Here is a 24980-nt window from a genome sequence, read left to right as displayed (position 1 = left end):
TGGCTTGGTTTGGGCAGGAATTTCTGTCTGCTGTGACCTTCAGGTTTTGAATATTTTGTTTCTGGAAGCTCTGATAGAATGAATAGCTTTATATATTTATATAATTGTGAATGGCTAATCATGATGCTTTAAAATAGTCTTTGCTTCTAAACATGATTGTCACTTTGCCTTGTTTACATTTTTATACTTCAGGATATTTTTTGGTAAACTTAAGTAGGAAAGAGGATGGGGCTGCTTTTTGTTTGCTTAAAAAGTTTATTTATGATTGAAAACTGTGGTATATACATATGTTGTTGTAAATGGTTCTGCAGTGATTTATTTATATGATCTAATCCTTAAGAGCTGAAAGTATCATTCAAGAACATTGTCAACACTGAAGGGGCTTTTATTAAAATCTATGCTAATTGTATCTTTTGTGTGTTCTTTCTGGCTTTCAGGTTTTCAAAACCCTCGGCACAGACGTCGTGAAGTCTGCATTTGAAGGTTATAATGCTTGTGTCTTTGCATATGGGCAAACTGGATCTGGAAAGTCATACACTATGATGGGAAATTCTGTACGTTGTTTATACTGTGTGGGAAGGAAATTTCTCATTATCTTTCTCTGCACTGGTAGAATGATCTCTTTTATCTATTTGGTCTGTACTAACTTTTCATGTTCTGATTATTCTTTAGTAATAAGATAAAGCTCAGTAATAAGTTGGACTAAATTTCCTTTGAGAGATTTTAAATTAGAAATAATTTTAAGTATATAAGCATGAATAATGGATGGAAGTCCCTGTTCATTTTCTGTTTTTAAAGGCCTTATAATCTTATCAAAAAAGTGTGTTGGGCCCATAAGTAATTTATTCTTCTTTTCTGCCAACACAACCGTTTGAATAAAATTACTGAAGTCTGTTCTTTTTAAAATTACTCAAAACATTTTTTCCCCAAGTAAAATGTAAAAAAAATTCTAACTCTTTGATAGAAAGGTACTACATAAATCCTGAAAATACATTAAAAAGTTAGAATTATACAGTTTATATAGAGTTTACATTTTATAAACACACCGTATGCAGTTTTATAAGCTCTGTAAGTTAACTGGTATTAATGTTATACTTGCCCCAAAATACAGAGGAGTAAAAACTAGGAATTATTGCAAGAACTTTCTTGTTCTGTGTTTTCTCCAGATTTAGATCATTCTTCTGTTTTCTTTCTTTTTTTTTTTTTTTTTTGAGATGGAGTCTCACTCTGTCGCCCAGGCTGGAGTGCAGTGGCGCGATCTCGGCTCATTGCAAGCTCTGCCTCCTGGTTTGAAGCGATTCTCCTGCCTCAGCCTCCCAAATAGATTACAGGTGCGCATCATCACGCCTGGCTAATTTTGTATTTTTAGTAGAGATGGGGTTTCACCATGTTGGCCAGGCTGGTCTCGAGCTCCTGACCTTAGATGATCCACCCGCCTTGGCCTCCCAAAGTGCTGGGATTACAGGCGTGAGCCACTGTGCCTGGCCTGTTTTCTTTTTTTCTTATTTCTTAATGAAAGCTCTGTTCATTGCCTGCCAAACCTGTGGCATGGTCGAGATGTAGAGACACTAGTGGAAGATGATTGAGGGTTTCCTGCTGGCAGACGTGTGGTGTCTTTAATGCTGAAGGTTTGGAGGTTCATGGAAGTCATGTGTTAGAAAACAGAACTTTCCAGAATAAATTATTTCAGGACATGTAACCTCACTGCTTACATCCAGGCTTTTCCTTTACACAAGAAGTCAGTCAGCGTTGTTTGGCAAGTTCTCAATCTGAAAAGGGAAGAACAAATGAGAGGAACAAACAGCTAATTTCGAGAGTTTCACATTTCCTTTTATCATTACTTCTCAGTTCCTCCTTTCCTACTGTATCTTTGGAAAAAAAAGTAAACTTCTAAAAGTGAAATTTGTATGTTGATTCCCTAGTAACTATTTTATATAAGTCAAATATTTATAAAGCACTCACAGATTACAAGTGTTTTTCTCTGATCTTACAGTTGAGTGCTGCTTGGGTATCCTTTCTTCATTTTAAAGTAAGAACCAAAAATATGATGTAAGACTCATTTTTCCTTGTTAAGAATTAGTACTGATTTAATGATACAAAGAAAAAACAATCTCTGAACACAGTCATGCCGTCTTTTAGTTTTTGGGCATGGGGGTTGAGTGAAGGTAGGGAGGGAGCATGACAAGAAAGCATTGATGCTCTGCCTTGGTTTCCTAGCAAGATCATTTTGCCTGATTTTTACTATATTCTGAGGTTCATCAGCTTTTTAAGGCTGACTGAAACATAAATATTATTGAATGTTACACCCACATTGTATAAATAATATGGTGTATTAAAATTTTCCATCGAGGAAGGCTATGGTAGGGGTTAGCTATCAAAGTAGGAACATAGCATGTGGTGTTTTTTTTTTTTTTTAAAAACGGATTTTTGCTCTTGTTGCCTAGGCTGGAATGCAATGGCGCAACCTCCGCCTCCCAGGTTCAAGCGATTCTCCTGCCTCAGCCTACCCAGTAGCTGGGATTACAGGCATGTGCCACCACACCTGGCTAATATTTGTATTTTTAGTAGAGACAAGGTTTCATCATGTTGGCCAGGCTGGTCTCGAACTCCTGATCTCAGGTGATCCACCCGCCTCGGCATCCCAAAGTGCTGGGATTAAAGGCTGAGCCACTGCACCCGGCAAGCATGGATTTTAATGTGGTCTTGTTACCTAAGTTTTTAAGACAATTATTAACTGCCATGGGGATTACTAAGTTTTTCTTGTTTGTTTGCTTTTTTTTTTTTTTTTTGCCTGGTGTGTATTTCACCTACCTTGGTCATTTGAGCATATATTTTTAACATTTATTGTACAGTTATAGACTGTCTTATTTAAATGTTAGAGATTAAGTTTCCTTGTTCGTAAGCCATGATTTAACTAACAACTGATGACCATATATTATCAGAGTCCCAGCATGTATAAATCAGAAGCCTCAATCATCTCATTTCATAGAGTAGAAAGCAGCCCTGGAGGGGGTATATGGCATGGGCCGTGGTAGGCCAGGGGTTGGCATACAGGCCACTTGAATCTAAGTTCGCACCAGCAAATTGCAGATTCAATCATCAGTTGCTTTTATTTTGAGTGACAGCTGTGACATTAGTCCTTCCCATTGCAGGGAGATTCTGGCTTAATACCTCGGATCTGTGAAGGGCTCTTCAGTCGGATAAATGAAACCACCAGATGGGATGAAGCTTCTTTTCGAACTGAAGTCAGGTAGGGCCTGTGGCCTGAGTAACCGAGTGTGAGCTTGATTAGAGTCAATGCTGGTTGGCTTGCATTTAGGTGCTGGAAATGGATAAGGTCTTTAGATTCCTAAAGAAAAAGTCTTCCCTTTTCCCCTCCTGTGATCATGATTTGGCGATAAAGCTTAAAACACATAAGTTTTTAGTGATTTTCTTGGGTATAGTTTGGATAAGGATTTGGGAGCTGGTAGAAATAACAGCTTGGTCAGAAACTAATGTGGGATGTTCATCTCAAATGGAGTGAGCTGCTGACTTTTAAGTGTATGCCCAATTACTTGCCTCATTCTTTTAGCTTAGTAAGGTTTATATTATTCTTTATCTTGGCTGGATCACTATAAATCTAACCTATGAGTAAATCTGAGTGGTTGAGGTGCTTTTTCCTCCTTGAAATTAAACCTGTGAGGGGAGCCAGTCTCTTTGGTAGTTTCAAGGGCAGACACAGATATGGCAATATAGGGTTTTTTACACCTACTTGACTGCTGTGTGGTCTTGGACAAGTTATTTGAATCACACTAAACCTCCCTTGCCTAACCTATAAAATGAGGATAGTTGTGGTACTTATCTCTGTGTATTGTAGGAATTCAATGAAATAATCCATGTCTAGTGCTTAGCATGGTACAGTAAGTCCTTACTTCACGTCACTTCCTTTTTTTTTTTTGAGATGGAGTCTTACTCTGTCGCCCAGGCTGGAGTACAGTGGCATGCTCTTGGCTCATTGCAACCTCCACCTCCCAGGTTCAAGTGATTCTCCTGCCTCAGCCTCCCAAGTAGCTGGGATTACAGGCATCTGTTACCACGCCTGGCTAATTTTTGTATTTTTAGTAGGGATGGGGTTTCACCATGTTGGTCAGGCTGGTCTTGAACTTCTGACCTCAAGTGATCCATCTGCCTCGGCCTCCGAAACTGTTAGGATTACAGATGTGAGCCACCACCCCTGACCTAATGTCATTTCTTGATACATTCTTAGAAATCTTGACTTTAAGTGAAACAACATTTAATGAAACCAGTTCTTTTTCTTATCAACATTATAGCAACACGATGTTGAAGGAAGCAGTGTTATTTGAGGACCCACTGTATGTCCTTTCCCTTAAAGTTGCACTTTCCAAGAACCTGTCAATGACCTTAAGTGAGGACTCATCGTACCTGATACATAGTCACCACTTGTAAATAGTAACTGCTGCTGTTGCCATTTATGTTAGCAGGTTGCTGCTGTTATGTGTTGTTACTGATGTTAATGTCCGAAATCATTTTTCTGAATTCAATTTTATTTAAAATTTTTAGTTACTTAGAAATTTATAACGAACGTGTGAGAGATCTACTTCGGCGGAAGTCATCTAAAACCTTCAATTTGAGAGTCCGTGAGCATCCCAAAGAAGGCCCTTATGTTGAGGGTAAGAGTGGATATTTCACAGCCATATTCGTTTTGCGATCTATGTAAAAATAACACTTTCAAAGAAAAAATGCAGCATAATGGTGAGCTTTTAAAAATTTATTTAATTTTAATTTTGGAATTTTGTTAGAGTAAGAATGACATGAACTGTCGCTACATGATGTTCAGTTAGTGAATTTCTACTTCACTGGCCATTTGCTGATTTTATGAGGCTTACCAATAGATTTCCTCTGTTTTTAAGAAATCTCTGGAATTTTCTTTTCCAAATGTAAGGTAAGCTAAGCAAACCTGCAGTCTGTCTCTCTAAATGGCACTGCACTTTTGCAGTGTATCTTTACTGACCCTAATGGTGATATATGACAATAAAGATATTCTGAACCTCTTGCCTCTTAGGAAGTGTGTTTGGAGGATTTCCTCTGTGGGTTTCGGCATCTGTGTTGTGATACGCTAGTCGTGGCACAGTCAGTTGTGAGGAATAACACAAGCAATGATGAGTACAGAATTGGCCTTTGCTAATTATTTAAGAATCGGCTGGATTTAAAACTGTCCTCTTAATGAAGCTGATCTTACCTCCTCTGTATAAGGCAACTTAGAATGGCTGGCCTGCAGGAATCACACGTAGAGACATGCTTTCATGTTCTTCATTTGCGTCTCTGTGGATGCAGGACAGAACTGGGCACAGGTTTAAAGCTCTTCCTGGTTTTGGTTGTCTTCTTTTACTGGGAGATACAATAGGACCCCATCTGTATTCTTTTTTTTTTTTTTCTTTTCGGACGGAGTCTCACTCTGGGGCCCAGGCTGGAGTGCAGTGGTGTGATCTCGGCTCCCTACAAGCTCCGCCTCCTGAGTTCAAGCACTTCTCTGCCTCAGCCTCCTGAGTAGCTGGGATTACAGGCGTCTGCCACTGTACCTGGCTAATTCTTGTATTTTTGGTAGAGACAGCGTTTCACCATCTTGGCCAGGCTGGTCTTGAACTCCTGACCTCGTGATCCACTCGCCTCGGCCTCCCAAAGTACTGGGATTACAGGCATGAGCCACCATGCCCGGCCCATCTGTATTTTAATAAATTTCCACTTAAACTTTTGCCTTGTATGCCCAAAGCAAAGCAAGGTGTGCCAGTATGTAGTTGTTCTATGGGCACGTGGTATAGCTATTACTGTTAAGAGTTTTTAGCCTAACTCATGCCTTCATGTTTTCTGACAAGTGTCTTATCACATGTTAAAACATATAAAACTGATGGATGAAGAGACAGAATAACAAAACAGGGCAAACATCCAGAATCTGACCTAGATACTTAGGAGAATTTAGTTTATAATCAATGTGCTATTCAAACCTTAGGGAAATTATTGGAGGGATTATTAAGCTGTCTAGGAGGAGAAAAAAGTAAATTGGTACCACAACTCAGTTTTACACCAGGATAAATGGTAACTAGACCGAAGATTTAAGTGTAAAAATATTAAATAATAAAATAACTATAAAAATCCGTGAGTTAATTTTTTTTCCCAGAAACCTGGAGGAAAGAAGGCTTTTAAAAACCTAACTTAAAACTCAGAAACCCTAAAATAAACAATGTTAAATTAGAAATGGTTAAACAAAGAATAGCAAAATAAAACATCATGCTTGACAGAAACACTGTAAGCAAAGTAAAAAGCTTAATTACAAAATAGGAAAAATATTTTGAATTCAAGTTTTAGACAAAGGACTTATTTTTCTACTATATAAAGAACTCCTATAAATCAGTAAGGACAGATTCAACAACCAAGTAGAAAAATGAACAAAGAATATGTATGACTAGGCTGTTCATAGAAATGGAAATACAGATGATTTTTAAATGCAGGAAGGAATGCTTAGCCTCACTCATGCTAAGAGAAAAACAAAATAAAAATACTTGGAGGTAATATTTGTCACCCATCTTTGGCAGATGTAAATAATCCTGATAAGACAGTATTGTGGAGGGTGCTGGGAGACAAGCACTCTTATACCTTGCTACTGCTGGGTGTAAATTGCCCTATATGGAGAACAATTTTGCAATTGTTATCAAAATTTTAACTGTCTAGAAATTCCACCTCTAAGAATTCATTCTGTATAAACATTGACAGGCATTTGAAAAGACTTATGTGCAAGACTATTTGTAGCAGCATTACTTAAAATTGGAAACCAAATATGAACAACTTCTGTAGTCTCCATGGTTAAATTGGTCATGGTACATGCATATGATCCAATCCCCTGCAGCCTTAAAAATGAATGAGGAAACACCTTAACTGATATAGAATGTTCTTTAATGTATTATTCCATTTAAAAGCAGGGTGCAAACTAATGCTTATGGTATGCTACCATTTGTGTGTAAGGGGGAAAAGATAGTTATAGATAAATATGATTGCTTGTATATGTATAGGTTATTTCTAGAAGGGTATGTAACATTTGGTTCCCTGACAGAAGGGGAAGTGGGGAGCTATAGCATAGGGACAGGGACCCTTTACACAGTGTAACTGTGTAGCCTTTGACTTTAGAACCATATGAATGTTCCAAAAACATGTTAATGAAACAATGTTTTTAAACGATTTAAAAAATGCCATTGGGTTTTGCATGGAGGCAGTGCTTTTTCATTTTTCTTCTATGTGCTATGACTAATGTTAATGAGGTTGATGATAATATAATAGCTAACCTTTATCTTAAATACCTTATGTCAGAGGCCCCTAACTCCCGAGCTACAGACTGGTACTGATCCATATCCTGTTAGGAAGTAGGCCGCACAGTAGGAGGTGAACAGCCAGGGAGCGAGCATTGCTACCTGAGTTCTGCCTCCTGTCAGATCAGTGGCGGCATTAGATTCTCATAGGAGCACGAACTCTATTCTGAACTGCACGTATGATGGATCTAGGTGGCATGCTCCTGATGAGAATATAACTAATGCCTTATGATCTGAGGTGTGGAACAAGTTCATCCTGAATCTGTTCCCCCTACCCCTCATCCGTGGAAAAATAACCTTCCATGAAACTGATCTCTGGTGCCGAAAAAGTTGGGGACCGTGGTCCTATGTGGTAGGTACACATGATCATGTGAGGTAACTGAGGCACAGTGAGGTGAAGCAGCTTGTCCATAACTATGTAAGTCCACAGCTAGTAAGCAGCAGAGCTGAGATTCGACCCCAGCCACCCAGCTCCCAGGTCTGTGTTACATACCACCGCCCTAGAGAGACAAGTGAGGTCTTCAGACGGGTCAGCAGATTTTGGAGTTGTGTATTATTTCATAGAGGGCAATTTGGTATTCCATTTTCTATATATTAGGGGGATTTCTTCACCCCTTCCATTTTTTTTTCAGATTTATCCAAACATTTAGTACAGAATTATGCTGACGTAGAAGAACTTATGGATGCGGGTAATATCAACCGGACCACCGCAGCGACTGGGATGAACGACGTCAGCAGCAGGTCTCATGCCATCTTCACCATCAAGTTCACTCAGGTAAGGGCAGCTGCAGGCCCGGCTGGCTCCATCCCTGAGGTCTTTACTTGCTGATTAGCACCAGCTGAGGACCGATCATTGTTGAACCAGGAGCAGCAGCAGGTAAAGGTGACTGACTGTCATTTTCTTGTTAATTAGAGTTGAACATGTGCTGTGTGCTGAGTTTCTCTGTGGTTACAATCACAGTAATTTGAAATATCCTGATGTGTACCCTTAAGAAATACTTAGCAGGCTTCCACCCTGTTCTAGACATAAAACAACTTGCTCTGTGCTTAATTAAGCAAAAGTTTTCATTGTTGCAAACTCTGTGGGATATAATGGATTGTGAGTCAGACCAGCTGGAAGCCAAGGTGAGTAGCTCAGTGCAGTGCATTACCCATTACCGCTCCATGGCACTCACCTTGCCGTGTTGATTATGATTATTAGAGTGATATTAAAGGGCAGCGAATATTTATAAGTACTAATGTAAGAATTCATTATGATCAAGAGGTTGAGAGCATCTTGAACATCTGTGGAAATTATTGAGGGTAAATATTTTAACACTGAGGTCAGTAGAATAGATGAATGCAAAAATGAAGTGTCTTGTCAGGGTCTAAGTATATGCTAGGAACTTGGGGATGTCCTCATCTGTGTTAACAGTTGGACACATCAGATACAAAGAGGCAGCATTTTATTAATGAGGGAGATCAAAGAGCAAGAAAATGAATTGTCTAAGGCCAGTCAGAACAACTTGCCTTAAATTCTCCATATGTTAATCTTCTGTTAGACCTTTCCTTTTGATTTACTCAAGTTGATTGGTTTTTCTCCTGCTTTCTGGTTAGTGCCTGATTAGCATATGACCATCTCTAATTTTTTTATTTTTATTTTTTGACACATGATTTCACTCTGTTGCCCAGGCTGGAGTGCAGTGTTGTGATCACGGCTCACTGCAGTCTCAACCTTCTGGGCTCAAATGATCTCCCACCTCAGCTTTCCAGGGAGCTGGGACTATGGGTGTACAACACCACACCCAGCTAATTTTTTTTTAAGTTTTTTCTAGAGATGATGTCTCACTATGTTGCCGAGGCTGGTCTTGAACTCCTAGGCTCAAGCGATCCTCCCACCTTGGCCTCCCAAAGTGCTGGGATCACAGGCATAAGCTGCTGGGCCTGGCCACCATCTCTCATTTCTAATAGGTTTATATTTCTATAAAAATATGGTAATTTGGGGGGCATTTTGGTTCAAAATGTAACACATAGATCTTTGTGAACATAAAATTTTGGTAGAATTCAGAAGCAAGGAATATAGTATTTAAGATTTTACATTAAAAAAAAATCTGTGTAACAAGATGTTTTAACATCCGATGATGGTTGAATGCTCTTTTCTGTACTTGTCTACATTGATCATATTTTGGAAAGCTTTTGTTCTTGGAAGGCTGGGATTCTAGATGAGAATAAAAGTTATTGTTTGTTTACTTACATTTCTCGGCTGAGTGCCACTCAGTGCCTCATTTTCTGTTCTTTCCACAGCCTGATTCAGCAGGGCTTTGTTAAGAATGGAAAGATTCTTCAGAAAGTTTAAGAATCATATACAGTAACTTCTTTTGCACTGGATTAAATGTGAGAAGTTTCTATAATCAGTATGAAGGCCAATAAAATAAGAAAACTGAAAAATATTTGCCCTGAGAGATCTCAGTGAGGAGTGGAAAATAATTAGAATTCGTATCATGAAGAACATCAGGGCCCTTTGCACCTCTTCAATTTTACTTTTTTATTTTACCGCAGGCTAAATTTGATTCTGAAATGCCATGTGAAACTGTCAGTAAGATCCACTTGGTTGATCTTGCCGGAAGTGAGCGTGCAGATGCCACTGGAGCCACCGGGGTTAGGCTAAAGGAGGGAGGAAATATTAACAAGTCCCTCGTGACTCTGGGGAACGTCATTTCTGCCTTAGGTATGCTTACGCCTGGCTCCCGCCTCCTCTTTTTCCTCCTCTTTTTCCTCATGTGTAACATTTGTGTTGCAAACTGAGGTAATATCCTCAAGGTTTTATGAAGCAAAAGTAGAGGAAAAGAAATTTTACTAATTGTCCTTTTTCCCCTTTTTTTCTTCCTTTTCATAGCCGATTTATCTCAGGATGCCACAAACACTCTTGCAAAGAAGAAGCCAGTTTTTGTGCCTTACAGGGATTCTGTGTTGACTTGGTTGTTAAAAGATAGCCTTGGAGGAAACTCTAAAACTATCATGATTGCCAGTAAGCGTTTTAAGTTACTTTTCTGAGCATACAATATTTTCTGTGAATTAACTGTAAATATTTAACTTTAAAGTGTCTTATTAGGAAATAGCACCTTTTACATCTTAGAAAAGTAATGGTTTTTCTATCTTGAAGAAAATCACCTCCTGTGATCCTGCTATGACTCAGTCTGTAGTATCATCATTAGCTGTTATATCACCTTGCCATATTTTGGAAGCTGTGATAACTTGCAGGAAGACTTTTCAGCTTTTCTTTGCTTAAAGTATAAGGTAGAAACTTACCTCATAGGCGAAAAATCATAGGAACACAAAGTAAAAATAACCCAACTTCGTTTTTTTATTTAAGGCAGTAAATGTGGAATTTAAAAGTAAGAATTGGGAGGGGAAAAAAAACCCAATGCATAAAACAAATAGTGTTAACAGTAATATGCTTTATGTCTATATTTCAGCCGATAACTGAAAGAAGCAGAATAGAGAACAAATGTAGAAAGGGGAGATAATTGCTTGGGAGAAGTCAGGACTTGTTTCCTTTCTGACTCTACTTTCCCTTCCCTCTTCCTCTCTTTCCTCTTCCCTTCCCCTCTCTTCATGCCCTTCCCATGCCTCATGCCATGTGCTAACTATGGAGCCGCGGGATTTACCCTGGGTTGTACACCCACATGCATTTGTATAGTCACCTCAGCCTTAAAGTTGACTGGTGGTGGTGGAGGTGGGTAAGATTAACCAAGCTTTAAGAAGAGAATGGATTGATTGGTGACCCTTTTCAAAACATCATATTCTGTTTTTTTTTTTTTTTTTTTTTTTCCAGATGGTAGACTTTGCCAGAACTTTTAGAAGTATTTGAATTCCTACTTAATGTTGAGATGACAAATAGTCTTTAAACCACCTTCTTACATTTTCAACAGGGAAAACTACCTAACTATAGGGGAATGTCTCTCATATCTCATTTTAGACTTGGTTAGGTGGTTGATTCTAGATTTGAGAAGAGCAAAATGACACTTTATTTTGTATTGTGAACACTCTTTCCTAGAAATGTTAGATAATTTTTCATATTCATTACTGTGGCAATGAATATTTAGTCTGTCCAATGACCTGGGGTTAATCTGACTTTTAAATTACAAACCAACTTTGTGCTAAATGAAATATGGAGTGCTGGGTAAATTATTTTTTGAATACATTCTTCACAGCCATTTCACCTGCTGATGTCAATTATGGAGAAACCCTAAGTACTCTTCGCTATGCAAATAGAGCCAAAAACATCATCAACAAGCCTACCATTAATGAGGATGCCAACGTCAAACTTATCCGTGAGCTGCGAGCTGAAATAGCCAGACTGAAAACGCTGCTTGCTCAAGGGAATCAGGTTGGGTTTTTCTGAGATTTATGGATAATTTTCTTTGAGTAATGGCGTCTATTTCTAGATCTTAATGAGACAATTTTCTCACTCATGCTATTGATTTGAGTAAATAAGTGCTAAGTAAAGCTTTCAATGAGTTAGCCAGTCCCTCGTTTACATCAACCTCTTGTTGGCCTTTACATTCATTATGGGCCCAGTGTGTAAGATTTTATTCACTAAATATGAAATGATTAACTATCTAATAGTTGTCAATTATGGATGGAAATGTAGTATGCAATAGGATTAATGGCATAATCTCTTGAAGTGGAAAGAAATTGGTATGCTTAGAGTAGTATTTAAAATTTCACCCATGCATTTTATGACTTTAAAATGTGTTTTAACAGAGTAAAAGACTTGTTTGAACACCTTTCTGAATGCCTGTGTCATATCACCTATTAGAGAGGTGGTTCTGGTGGCCCAGCGACATATGTGTATTACACCTGTGACCTGGCTGAAATGCTGTCCCTGGGCCCTCGCTTGATTGTTGAAATAGTCTCATTTTAGGATTTGTTGGGATTCTAGTGAAGATTCCTTGTCTTGTGATTTTCTCAGTAAGCGTCCTGATAGTCTGCATGGTGTATGTACAGAGTTACATTCTGTGATGAATGGTGGAAGTAAAGCTCTGGTAGGCTTAGATACTGCCGTGAAGAAAGGCAACCCTTGAAAGAAAATGAAGGATAGCTTTTTTAAATGTTGAAATGTTGATGTTAGATTGGAGTTGTCCTGCTTTCTTAACTCATGAATGGATGTCTTAAGTATATCGTGAAAAGAAATGCTTTTCTTTAGTGCAAAGTGGTCCCTCTTGGAGCAGTGCTTTCCATTTGGGATTATGTGGCACTTGAAGCTCTTGGCATCCCATAAATGTTTTGAAAATACTGATGGGATGAAAACCTCACTGAATTTCCTGTGTCCTGAAATGTACCTGGCAGTTCTTTCCCACAAGATGGTGGATAGCAGTTGAATAGGAATTGTTCATTGTGCTTAAAAATATCTCCATATGCATTTTACTCTATGGTGTGGAGCCTCCCTTGTGTGAAAGAAGTTGTCAGAATGAAGAGTCCAGCTCCATGTGATGAGGCCCTTATAACATGAACCACAATAGTCATTTTTATTTATACACCTTGTTATTAGAATCTTTTTCTTTTCTTTACCTTTCGAGTTGGAGTCTCACTCTGTTGCCCGGGCTAGAGTACAGTGATGCAGTCACGGCTCACTGCAATCTCCATCTCCCAGGTTCAAGTAATTCTCATGCTTCAGCCTCCCGAGTAACTGGGAGGTGCCTGCCACCATGCCTGGCTAATTTTTTTGTATTTTTGGTAGAGACGGGGTTTCACCATGTGGGCCAGTCTGGTCTGGAACTCCCGACCTCAAGTGATCTGCCCGCCTTGGCCTCCCAAAGTGCTGGGATTACAGGTGTGAGCCACCGTGTCCGGCCTGGAATCTTTTTCAATGTTTTTAAAACATTGTTTATATAAAGTAAGAATTTAATGATGATTTGATTGGATCACTCAAATTACTATATGTGAAGGAAAGTATTTGGAAAATTCTAGGTGCAGTTTCTTATGCTTAACCTTTTGTTAGGTTAAAAGAATGAAGGGAAAAAATATTAAGTTTTTTAAACTAAACTGAGGAAATCATTGGAAGAAACCTTATATAGATCAAAAACCTTTAATTTATTAAAACTTTACATTTTCTCTGTAAAAAATGCCTTCAGAGATACTGGTATGTCATATAGTTACCTTATATTTTGTAGTCTTTTTTTCTTTTCCTTTTATGACCTATTACCACTGCTGTATTTAAGGGAGTATTTTTGTTGCTGTAATTTTGGGGGTGAGGATATAAAAGGCAGTTAAGTCTATTTCAGAACACATTGCAAATAAAATTTTTAATATACAATATATTACAAGAAAAATGTGAATCCAATTTAAAATAATTTATCATGCTATGAAGCTATAAATTGTTTTGAGACAATATAGGCTTATCCTAAATTAATTAAATTTATGAAGCTTAATAAAAACAGCAGGTGTTCTTAAATGTCCATTAAACATCTCTGTATACATTTTTCTGGGAGTATTGCTCTATTACTAGACTATTCTATCCCAGGTACTGCTGTGGTTCATTGAGAATGTTATTCAAATCTGAGTTCTATTTCTAGGCTTATTTTTTTAAGCACAGCTAAATAAAAATCAACTTCTGCTTTTAATAATTTTCTGTCTTTGCCATTGCAAAAAGTCATGTGCATCAGAGTTTTTAAAGCACCATTTTAGTAAAGCAAAAGGTTTTGACATGTGTTTGATTCTTCTACTATGTAGATCTAGATATGTAGATATATATATCTACATATATCCTTTATTGAAGTATTATCCCCCAAAATTGCACGTTATACGTGTGTAGTTCACTGAGTTTTCATAAGCTAAATTCACCCATCTAACCTGCTTCTACCTTAAGAGACAGAGTACAGTACCAGTATCCTTGAAACCCCCCTTAATCCTTCTTTTCAGGAACTACTCCCCTTTCTCTCAAGGGTAGCCACGCTCCTGACCTCTACAGGCTTTGTTAGTTTTTATTTTTGCCTGTTTTTGTTCTTTATATAAATGAAATCATGAAAAATATTCACTCTTTTGATCTCACTTCTTTCAGTCAACATTATGTTTGTGAGAGTCACCCATGTTGTTGCATGTAGTAGTGGATCCATTTATTCTCACTGCTAAGTTGTCTTCCATCATGCAAATATATTCCAGCTCATTTGTCCATTGTACTTTAGACGGGCATTTGGGGGGTTTCCTATTTCGGGCTGTTAGTGCTTTGTAGACTTTCCTCTAGGTGTTTTTAGTGAACATATAGATACATTTCTGTTAGATTTATGTCTACAAGTGGCATTGGTGAGTCAGAAGAAGTATATATGTTCAGTTTTAGTAGATATTGCCAAGCAATTTTCTAAAAGTAGATGTGCAAGTTAATAGACCACCATCAGTGTATAAAAGTGCTGGTTCAATTCTTAGTATTGCAACACTTGGTATTGTTCAGTTTTCATTGTAACCATCCTAATGGATATATACCAGAATCGTAGAATAATTTTACTTTGTACTTCTCAGGCTATTGATAAAGTTGAGTATTTGAATATCTTTTTTTTTAAAGTGTTCTCTTTTACTATATTTAAACATATTTTCAGATATTTCTACATTTAATTTGGCAGAGAGAAAATGTATCTTGACTCCCTTATCTCTCTTGAATGTATCTGGAGACAAGTAAATCAAACAGTATAGAAATGAAAAACACAACCAAAGGTGGGAAGCAAAGAGGATGATGGGAAAGGGAAGATGAAAGTAGAATGAATCACTCACTTTTGTAGCTGAGGTTAAAGATAAATTTTAAATAATAAAAGTATCATTATGTGTAAACTTTAAAGAAGACACATCTCAGATACCGTCACAAGTAAAAATTATATGGTGTTTGTAAGAATGGACAAAGGGCTACCAGTGAATTCAAGAGGAAAGAAAGTGGTGCAGAAACAGCATTGTGTGAGCTTAAAAAAGAGCACTTTATCATGTCAAAGCGTGAACTCACAACTAAATCAGACATGATGCCAACTTTCATAAGTGAAGAAAACAACACAACTGTTGGAAATAGCAGGAGACAGAGCTACGCACATTTGTCACAGAAAACTTGAACTCTTCCTTCTCATTCTGTGAAAGCTCACATAGACAAAAGTAAGAACAAAGCATATTTACGTAACATAATGAAAATTTGCTCTAATCAATACAAACCAGGGAAAAGATTGCTGTTCATGCAACAGAAGACTACCTTCTTTGTTAGGAAAAGAAGTTCTATGAAAACGTAAGACAACATCACAACATAGCAGGAAAGGGAGCAAAGGATGTAAACACAATCCATAGAAATAAAGAGTTTCAAGTATTTTCTGTACATATGAAAGTATGTTCAACATCATTGAAATACAATAAATACAGATTTTAAGAATAGTGAAATGAGTATACATATACATGTTCGTGGGTACATCAACCAGTGGACCTTAGATTTATGTATTTGACTGTGTGTAAATGATACCTCAAAGTTCTTTAAAAGCAGGATATCCTTTTCACCTGTTGGGCAAAGAACAAAATTGACTATACAGTGTATTGACGAGGGTGTGAGGTGAGGGGTGCCTGTATACGTTGTTGGTAGAAATGCTATTACTCCACTTGTGTAATAGTCTGTTTGAGGTAGTGTTACTTTTGATTTAACAGCATACGAACTTAATCTGAGTATTATTTGATAAGAAACATTTTTCTTCTAAAGATACACCTTGTAAATAATAATTTAATTGAAAATGGTACTTTTACCAATGATTTCCTTTAAAAGGCTTTAGGAAGGTCGTTCTTTACATGTGCTTAAAAATAGTGTTTCTTAAAGGGTGCTGGTCATGAGTCTTTGTGCTTCTGTTCAGTCACTGATTATCTACTGACTTGATGATGTGGCAGAAATGTTTCAGCTTTGATTATCAATAAAAGTCTCAACAATGGATTCTGTAAAATTACCCACGTTATAAAGGACTTTCTAATTGTTTTGAAAATTGTCAACCATATATAAACAATGCAGTAATACTAACATCTGCCGCTTTCATGTCTTCAATGAAAAATATTTATTAAGTACCATCTGTGTGCAAGACAACATGTTAGATGCAATGATACATTGTAGTAACGTGCTAACAAAGCTCCCTTTTCTTCACTGAGGATGGAGTTGACCTTGGGTTAACTTTCTGGCTTCATTCTATGCAAACCAGATAAAAGTGGGGTGACACCTGTCTAATTAGGCAACATCCCTAATGATGAAAATGATACCTACCTGGTGAATTACATCTGGATTAGGATGAACTACATATGTACTGTTAATATCAGCTGAGAAGCCACAGCTCTGGGTTTCCTGGAGGGCAGTGACTCTTGTAACAGGGTGTGCCCCTTGTGGGGCCCCTGGAGGATGTGCCTGTGGTATTGTTGAAAGAGATGCTGGGTTCTGTGGGCATGGGCTTCTAACCAGGGTGGGTCCCGCCGATGCCCATGTGAATCTCGACCCCTCACGTGTGAATGGTTACTCAGGAAGGCCAAAGACAATAGCTCTGGGACATCTCTGAGGACTACTGCATAGACTGTCACGAGGACCTTGCCCACCAAGATGAACGCCTGTGCTCCCTTCTGGCCAGCTCTGCTTTCATTCAGTACACACATGCCAGGTGTGGCCCATGGTAGTCTTCATAGTTTGAACATTTAACTGTGCCGAAGAAGACCGCCTTGTGGGTATTTTTGTTTTATGAGAAATTGAAAAGTAAATAGTCATTTAAAAAAATGCTACAGTCTCTGGGGAGGATAACTTGGCAATTGTGAAAAATAAAAACTACACATATAGATGACTCACAAATTCTTCTTCTAGGAATTTATTCTATTGATAGATTCTATTCTATTTATTCATACATACTGTAGGCAATGGGCATGAGGATAGTTCTCCTGAAAGATTAAGAAAACCACATTTATGTTAATGGGAGAGCACTAACATGAATCATAGAAATCTATACAATGGAATATTGTATAACGAAATTGGAATTGTTAAAAAGAGTGAAGCAGTTTTTTATTTTTACTGAATTTTCTCTAAGATATATTGGTGAGTTAAAAAGGCAATATCCAGATAGTGTTTTTATGCCACTTATATTTAAAAACACAACAAAAACATGCTTGCATATGACTAGAGTAACTGTAAGTTTACACAACCAAATTGGGAAAAAGTGATTGCCTGCAGGTAGGGTAGGAGGGATACTCTCTTTCTTTTTTCTTCCAAGAGATATCTTAGACCATGAGAAAAGGAGGCAGAATAGGAAGCACAGTGTCCCTGCCACTGAGGTCAGGGGATTTACATGTTACGAGTGCAGTTTAAGCCCCAGCCTGATTCCGTTTCCCTCTCATGTCTCTGTCTGCTTATCCTGCTCAGTTTTAAACTGATTTTGGTATTTATCATTCTCACATCAATCTTTACACTTCTTCGACAGGGATGAGGAAGTGGATACAGAGATTGTCATGTAGCCATGCCATATGGGGTATACCATCAGCAGTGAAAATAAATGCATCTCATTTTCATATATCAGCAAGGACAAATCTCAGAAGCCTGTGGTTGAGCAAGACCTAGGCATCGTCCCTTTTGAATGTTGTACTCTGTACATATTAAAAAAGAGAATCCTTAAGATCTAGGGATTTAGATTGTGTTTGATTTTGGTAAAATGTCAGTATGTTACATCTTTCGCTTTGCTGATTTGTATTGCAAATGTAGGTTTACTGGGATGTCATGGTTTTGAATATTATGAGAGATGTATCCCGTGGAGTAAAGACTTGGTGATATTCAACACTTTTTGGCAGGGTATAGGACATTACTTTTTACTCTTAATAGTTTCTGTGAAATTTTGGATAATTTTCTATATTCAGGGAAAAACCTAGATTATTGCTGTTTATTAATTGCTGATTGCTTTTTGGTTTATATTGTAGATTGCCCTCTTAGACTCTCCCACAGCTTTAAGTATGGAGGAAAAACTTCAGCAGAATGAAGCAAGAGTAAGTGATACTTTGACTTATATTTTTAAATCATAACTTTTACTATTATTTTAAGTGCATGCTTTTTTAGGACTTGCCGTTTGAGATGCCTTCTTTTTCTTTATTGCACTTAACCTCCCTCCCTCGTTGGTGATCATTTTTAAAGAAGCACGATAGCTGGCATTGTATGTATTGCAGAACATTCTATGTGGTTTAATAAATGGGATTTGTCTGGCACATGATGTTTAGTTAAATGGACATGCAGATCCTTCAAAACAGTGAGGCTGCTTGGGTCATCAGAGTTGACTGGAGTCCCTGTTTGAGGGAGTCTGTGTTCAACATTTATGAAACAGTAGTCTTCCCCATGGGCTCAACAATGACCATCCTTTAGCTTTTTGTTGTTTCCAATGGGAAGAGCGGGGCTTGAGGAATCTCTGATTACTCTAGTTAGGTGCTTAGTTTCTGTGACGCCAAATGAGGTTTGAGATGGGAGAGACTGGCAGTGAGTAACCAAAGAGAGAAGAGATCTGGAACTGTTACGGGCTAAAGCCAGTGTGTGTGCCCATGCCTTTGAAAAGCCAGTTTTATGACTGACCTGGTTCTATGCTTTTTTTTGTTTTTTTTTTTAAACTTCTGTGAAAAGAGAAACAGACATTAGAACAATTTTTGGAGTCGATTTTCTTCATAGTGCTGAATGGCTAAAACAGATTGAAAAAGAAAATTGGATTCTGTTGGTAAAAGCTTTTTCAAGAATACACAATATGGAAGATAAAAATTGGAGTGTAGTTAGGAACTTGTTGACATGTCTAGGATAATTATGCTGATTAATATCCTGATAATAGCATTAGTAAAACATTAATTTTGTAATCCCTATTTTTAAATGAAATTTTATGTATTAATGCTTCAAATTCTAATTTTGAGTGCTATGATTTAAACTATATCTGGATATAGTCTTAAATTGTTTCTTAACAATAGTTTTCGTGAATACCAAATAAGTTAATGAAAACCAATAAACATATTAATTTGGATGTATTATACATGCTGTGACAGAAATGACTGCCTATTTTGTTCCTAACATTTTCTAAATTATCGTCTAGTTTTTTGCTGACCCATTTTAATTGTTTGCAATTTGCTTGGTTATAAATCTCATCACCTGATCCCACTGTTAGAAGTAGTAGCATATGTTTGCATTTTTAAATTAATGTTTTAAATGGATATTATTTCATTTAAATACAACAGTAAAATAAATCCAAGGCATACTTACTTTTTCTAAGCTAAAATTGTTTGAATTCAAACAGGATTGATTTGCTCACATTTCTTCAATGAGAAACCTATCTGTTGGTGAAATGCAGAATCATTTACTGTTGGGTGCTTTGTGTTCTGACATAAATTGCCAGTGGCAGTCTGTTAACCGATGAGTATAAATTGGTAAATTCAATACACCAGTCTTTTCCCCTTCCATAGGGAGAGAAAGCATAAGAATATTCCTTCTCTGAAAGCTTTTTCAAAACAAAAAGCCAGGAGAGCCACATGACTTTTATTGCTATCAGGAGTCTGTAGTGTTGGTATCACTGAAGTAATGAAATGAAGGACTGGAGTGTAGAACTGGTTTAAGATAAATCAGGACAGTCTTACCAAACCAGTGAAAACAAGCAGGCCAGGTGCAGTGGCTCACGCCTGTAATCTCAGCACCTTGGGAGGTTGAGGCAGGAAGATCGCCTGAGCCCAAGAGCTCAAGACCAGCCTGGGCGACATGATGAGACCTTCTTTACAAAAAATACAAAAATTAGTTGGGCATGGTGGTGTGCACCTGTAGTCCCAGCTACTCAGGAGTCTGAGGTGGAAGGATCACTCTAACCCTGGGAGGTAGAGGCTGTGGTGAGCCGTGATTACGCCACTTCACTCCAACCCAGGCGACAGTGTGAGACCCCATCTCCAAAAAAAACCCCAAAGACAACAACAACAACAACAAAACAAGCAAAGCACAGAGTTCGAGAGGCTCTTCCAGTCCTATTTCCTTTGTTTTTCATCAAGAAGGTGATAGATTTTGGCACTAATAACTAGTAAAAGAAGCAACATTATTTTTTTTTGTTAACTTAGAATTCCCACAGTCTTATTTGAGATAAATTGAGGACCCCTGAATGATTGACTATAGCTGAATGAGATATATTTTGGTTTCCCTCTTGGATAAACCATCACTGTAGATACTTGTCAATAACTGATGTTTTCTTTCATTAAGTTTGCTGACTTGAATATCCTTTCCAGTTACTATACTTAATGGCATATAGAAAATCACTTTATCTTAGCGGTGAGAGTACAAGCAGATGTATTCTGTGCATTCGTTTTGGCCTGATTAAATAGGGAAACTTACTGGGGAGACCAGGTAGCTTTAATGGGAGGGTGTCTGCTGCTGGGAATGAGGAGGTGGCAGGAATGATAAAGGTGCTGAAAGGAAAAGGCTTTCTGAAGCTACTGTCTTATAGACCTTGGTCTCTTCCTTTCCACAGAACACATTTTTCATTCATATTTTTCCTGCCTCTCAAGTATCACTTTTTGTTTCCTAATGAATTAATCACTAGGATCATTTAAAAAGTTTTAGGGAACTAACAAAACATTTCCCTTAACTTTGAGAAGCAGTTTCCAGCTGTGCTGTGTTCAACAGTTGAGCATGTTTTCTTCCCTAAGTTAGAGCGGACTGGAAAGAAGTGATTTTTATCAAAAGATTTTTGCTTTTACTAAGAGTCAATTAAAGAACCACCTTTTTAAAACAACAACAACAAAAAAGATAGAATGAGATTTATAAGCTCTATTAATTAGCTACTAAAGCAAATTATCTCCTAAAGGAAAACTACAGCATCCAAGGTGATTTAATCACATCTAATTAGAAATAAAAATAAATCACTGTTTTTTAGGATCTAAAGTATAATCATGAAATAGTAACAAATTTAGTGGGACGCTGTCATCCTTAAACTTGGAATTTTGGTTAATAATCCAAGGAAGCTGCTTTTATTGAGTACACCATGGAAAACACTGTTGTGAAATTCTAGGCAAATCGACAAATTTCTGTCTGTTCTTTCCTTTGCCATAATGTAGGTTGTAGGATGAAATCAGCTTGTTTTATTTATCTTTGGTGATGGCTCTTTCAGGGATAAAAGTCGGTATTTAAAAGTTGCTATCTCATTTAAAAAATTATAGTACATCTTTCCACGAGATATTGGAATTTGGAAACTAGAAGAAAATTATAAACTTTCTTTATGAACCAGTCACATATATATTTTTCTTTTCAGGTTCAAGAATTGACCAAGGAATGGACAAATAAGTGGAATGAAACCCAAAATATTTTGAAAGTAAGAACTAAAAAAGTCTTTAGTCTTACTATGGTGGATTAAACTGGTAAAACTTTTTTTTTTTTTAAATCTCCAAACATGGCAGTTATATACTTTGTTAAGGTAAGATCACTGGAGCTAATTAGTGACTTTCATGGGATGGGAGTTCTGGTTTGATTTTGAAGAATTGAGAAAGAAGGCTATTAGACATTATAGCTGTGTGTTTTAATATGTACAGGTTATATTGATATTTAAGATGTTTGTCTTTACCTGTTGGGGTTTTTCCATTTTTGACTCAGCACATATTAGAACTCTATTTAATATTCAATTATATCCACTTTGCTTTTCTGCTTTTGTTAAAGCCAATATCAAAGCAACATATTAAATGAAAAAAAATTTCCCGTGGCAATGTTATAGAATATGCTTGCAAAGCATGGCTAGATTTCAGAAATTTCAAAGCTAGTAATTTCCTGTCAAAATATTTTTCTGTATGTCTCAAGGACTAGACTGGGATGGCCTGTGTTTCTGGCAAGACTCACTGTGAAAATATGTCAGCAGTAGCCTCCATTTATCATAATGCTTCAAAATACAAGTTTCTTTTTGTTCTCATTTTTTGCTGAGTTGGTAGAAAACCTCTGTCATCTATTGAGAGTCAGCCATACCAGGTTTGAGACACAAATTCGAGTTTTGTGCTTTGGTGGTATCTGGCCGACTTTGTGCACAAGAAAAAAGAATTCAGAAGCTATTGAATGTGAGATTTGTTTTTGACGTCTGTTGAGGTAAAACTTTCCCAAAGAACAAAAATCTCCATCTGATATTGATGAGACCAGATAGATGAGTCTTGGCCAAATGTCTTGGCAAAATCCTAACGTGGCTCACCTTCATGTGAGAATGGCACACTTAGTTACTGTTACACCAGGTAAATCCAGCCTTGGATTTGCAGGTGAGTTCTGCATCTGACAACTGTTTCAGAGTGCAGGCTCAGCATTATGTAATGTTCTCCTTGCACCATTTAGGCAACTTGGCTTGCTCAGGTGTCAGAAAGATTGTATCTCACGACATCAGAGATTGTGCTTAAGTTTAGATGGTGGTAGGTTGTGATGGTCCTAGAGATGGCCTTTCCAGCTTCTGTATTACAACAAGTGAGGGTTTCTGCATTCAGACTTTTCAAAGTCTCCTCCTGATTACAATGATAGTGTCATATTATTTTGATGTACTTCTGCAATGTTTCCTTTGTTGAGAGATTTTTGTGCAGGAAACTGAGCAAAGACTTCATTCACATTTCAGAATAGTCAGATGTGGAGTAAGTTCACCAAATATGTGACTTTGTTGTTGTTTAAGTTGCATTCCCTGTAAGAGGTGTTGGTGCCTCAGCCCCTGAAGCCCAAGTCATTTGACTTTTCCTGGCACTGTGTAACGTTGCTCCAGAAATTTGTCAAAGAGGGAGGACTAAAATCTGCTCTACTTAAGGAACAAAAAGAAATCAAACTGTTGGCTATTGAAAAGTCATTAGTATACATAGTGCACATTAGCACAGGAGGCAGTGCTGCAGGAGATGAAAAGACGGAAGCTCCGTCTTCTCTGCTGCTGCTGCAGCGTCCCTCCATGTCAATGTACTACGGCTTTTATAAGCTTTCTGGAAAGGGTATCCACGCGGAGAGCTATGACAGCCTGAACTTTTTCTTATGCTCTTTCTCAGAAGGTGATTTTGGGTCCTGAAGTTAAATCCTCCTTCAATTCCAATCCTTTAAAATAAGTCTAATTATTTTCTTTTTTATCACTTTTCATAGGAGAAGGGAAAAAAATGTGATGCTTGCTAGGTGTTAAACGTTGTGAGAAAGGAGAACGCTATCTCAATGTTTTTCCCTTTCTCGACCTTATAAACCCATGTTTTAGACTTTTCTGCTGGTATTTGTGCTTTAAACCTGTAGTCATTTTCTGCTCATGTTTGATATTTTAAGGGCTGCCTTAAACTCTTATTGAAAGACAGTGCCTGAAGACTAAGGTGAAGAGGAGAGCTACTCAAATGTTTTTTATGAAGACATTCTTTAGAAATTGATTGTTAGTTGATGGGTTTGTATCTGTGTGGTTTGTGTGATCCTTTCCCGTATTTCTGCTGTTAGAGTTTTATATCAGTCAGTCATTGTTCCAGTAATGCTGCATAAAACCCGCCCCAACTCAGTGGCCATTTCCTGAGCTGTGTGCTCATATTCCCTGTTTGAGTTATGAGCCGTGAGTTTGGTTTTTGGCATACATCATGAGGAGTGACTGTAGAAACCTCCTCTCATGCCGGGGCAGGAGGCTGAAGTCAGTAGGTAGGGCGAAGGTCCACTGAGGTCAGAATTACTTTTGAAAGTTCCTTAAATTTCCCTGGAAATCACCAGATCCTAAGCTCTTGGATACTCAAAAGCAAGGAGTGACTTTGTTCCCTTCTTTCTACACCTAGTCGGTGGCTTCCCTTGCCCTGGGTGAGTGGAATCCATGGTCCTGTTGAATGAAGGTGGAGAGGGAGCGAAAGACTGCTGGGTGGGTGTGAGCTCTGACAGCAGGCACTGACTGCAGCAGAGCTGGTGGCAACATGGTCATCGTGGCTGGAGCCTTGGGCTTTGATCTGCAGAACTCAGAACTTGGATCTTAGTCTTCAGTTCTCTTTCTGACTCACTGGGTCATGGCACTCATCCATAACTGCCACGTACCCTACTTCCCAGCTTGGAAATCACAGCGGATGGCAACCTCTTCCTTATATCCAAGTTAACAGAGGAAGACATCATAAAGTTCTGAGTTATTCTGAAAGTAGTTGACAGTAGAACATGTGTTTATTTTAATAAGGCAGTTCTTAGACAATTAGGTAATGAGAGAGAGTTCTATTATCCTCTGTACTGTACTCTATGTCTCCACTCTCTTGCCCCTTAGTCTACCATCCTCATTTTTATTGCTTTTCATTTTCTAAAGTCCAGACTTTGCCTGGCCCCTACAGGCACTAATCTCCTTGTTGGTGTCATCTGTCCTAGCACAGTTCTTTCTGTGCCTACCACCCCTGGAGTTCCCGCCCTGCCAGAGGGCCTGCTGCTGGTCAGTGTGCGCACCAGGGCTTTGGGTTTCCTGGTGTCTTGTGGTCTTTGCCTGTGTTACTCCATCATTCAGGATGTGTCCCCTTTCTGTGCCTCTAGCAAAATCCACCTCGAAGCCCCCCTCCCCCCGATCACTCCTCTTTTCCCCTACTTCCCCGTTACTATGAATTTTCTTTTCCTTTGTGCTTCTGCAGTATTTGGTTTTGCTTCTGCCACAGGATTCTTTGTCCTCTGAGTTAGATGGTATTGGTTTC

At 38.0% G+C, this 24980-nt stretch overlaps 1 protein-coding gene across 4 annotated transcripts in view; it reads left to right on the top strand.

The window, feature by feature from the left end:
- KIF16B (kinesin family member 16B) overlaps window positions 1–24980 on the top strand; it is a 307106-nt gene that overhangs the window by 57699 nt on the left and 224427 nt on the right. For all 4 annotated transcript variants that reach the window (XM_025400350.1, XM_025400349.1, XM_025400348.1 and 1 more), the window contains exons 4-12: window positions 438–554; window positions 3153–3250; window positions 4561–4670; window positions 7991–8133; window positions 9897–10065; window positions 10234–10365; window positions 11552–11727; window positions 18285–18350; window positions 21617–21676. In XM_025400350.1, coding sequence (XP_025256135.1) covers window positions 438–554; window positions 3153–3250; window positions 4561–4670; window positions 7991–8133; window positions 9897–10065; window positions 10234–10365; window positions 11552–11727; window positions 18285–18350; window positions 21617–21676 — 1071 coding nt within the window. The remainder of the gene's footprint in view (window positions 1–437; window positions 555–3152; window positions 3251–4560; window positions 4671–7990; window positions 8134–9896; window positions 10066–10233; window positions 10366–11551; window positions 11728–18284; window positions 18351–21616; window positions 21677–24980) is intronic.

Source organism: Theropithecus gelada, chromosome 10, assembly GCF_003255815.1.
Source record: "Theropithecus gelada isolate Dixy chromosome 10, Tgel_1.0, whole genome shotgun sequence".
Taxonomy (NCBI): Eukaryota; Metazoa; Chordata; class Mammalia; order Primates; family Cercopithecidae; genus Theropithecus; species Theropithecus gelada.
This window is presented reverse-complemented; position numbering and strand designations above follow the sequence as displayed.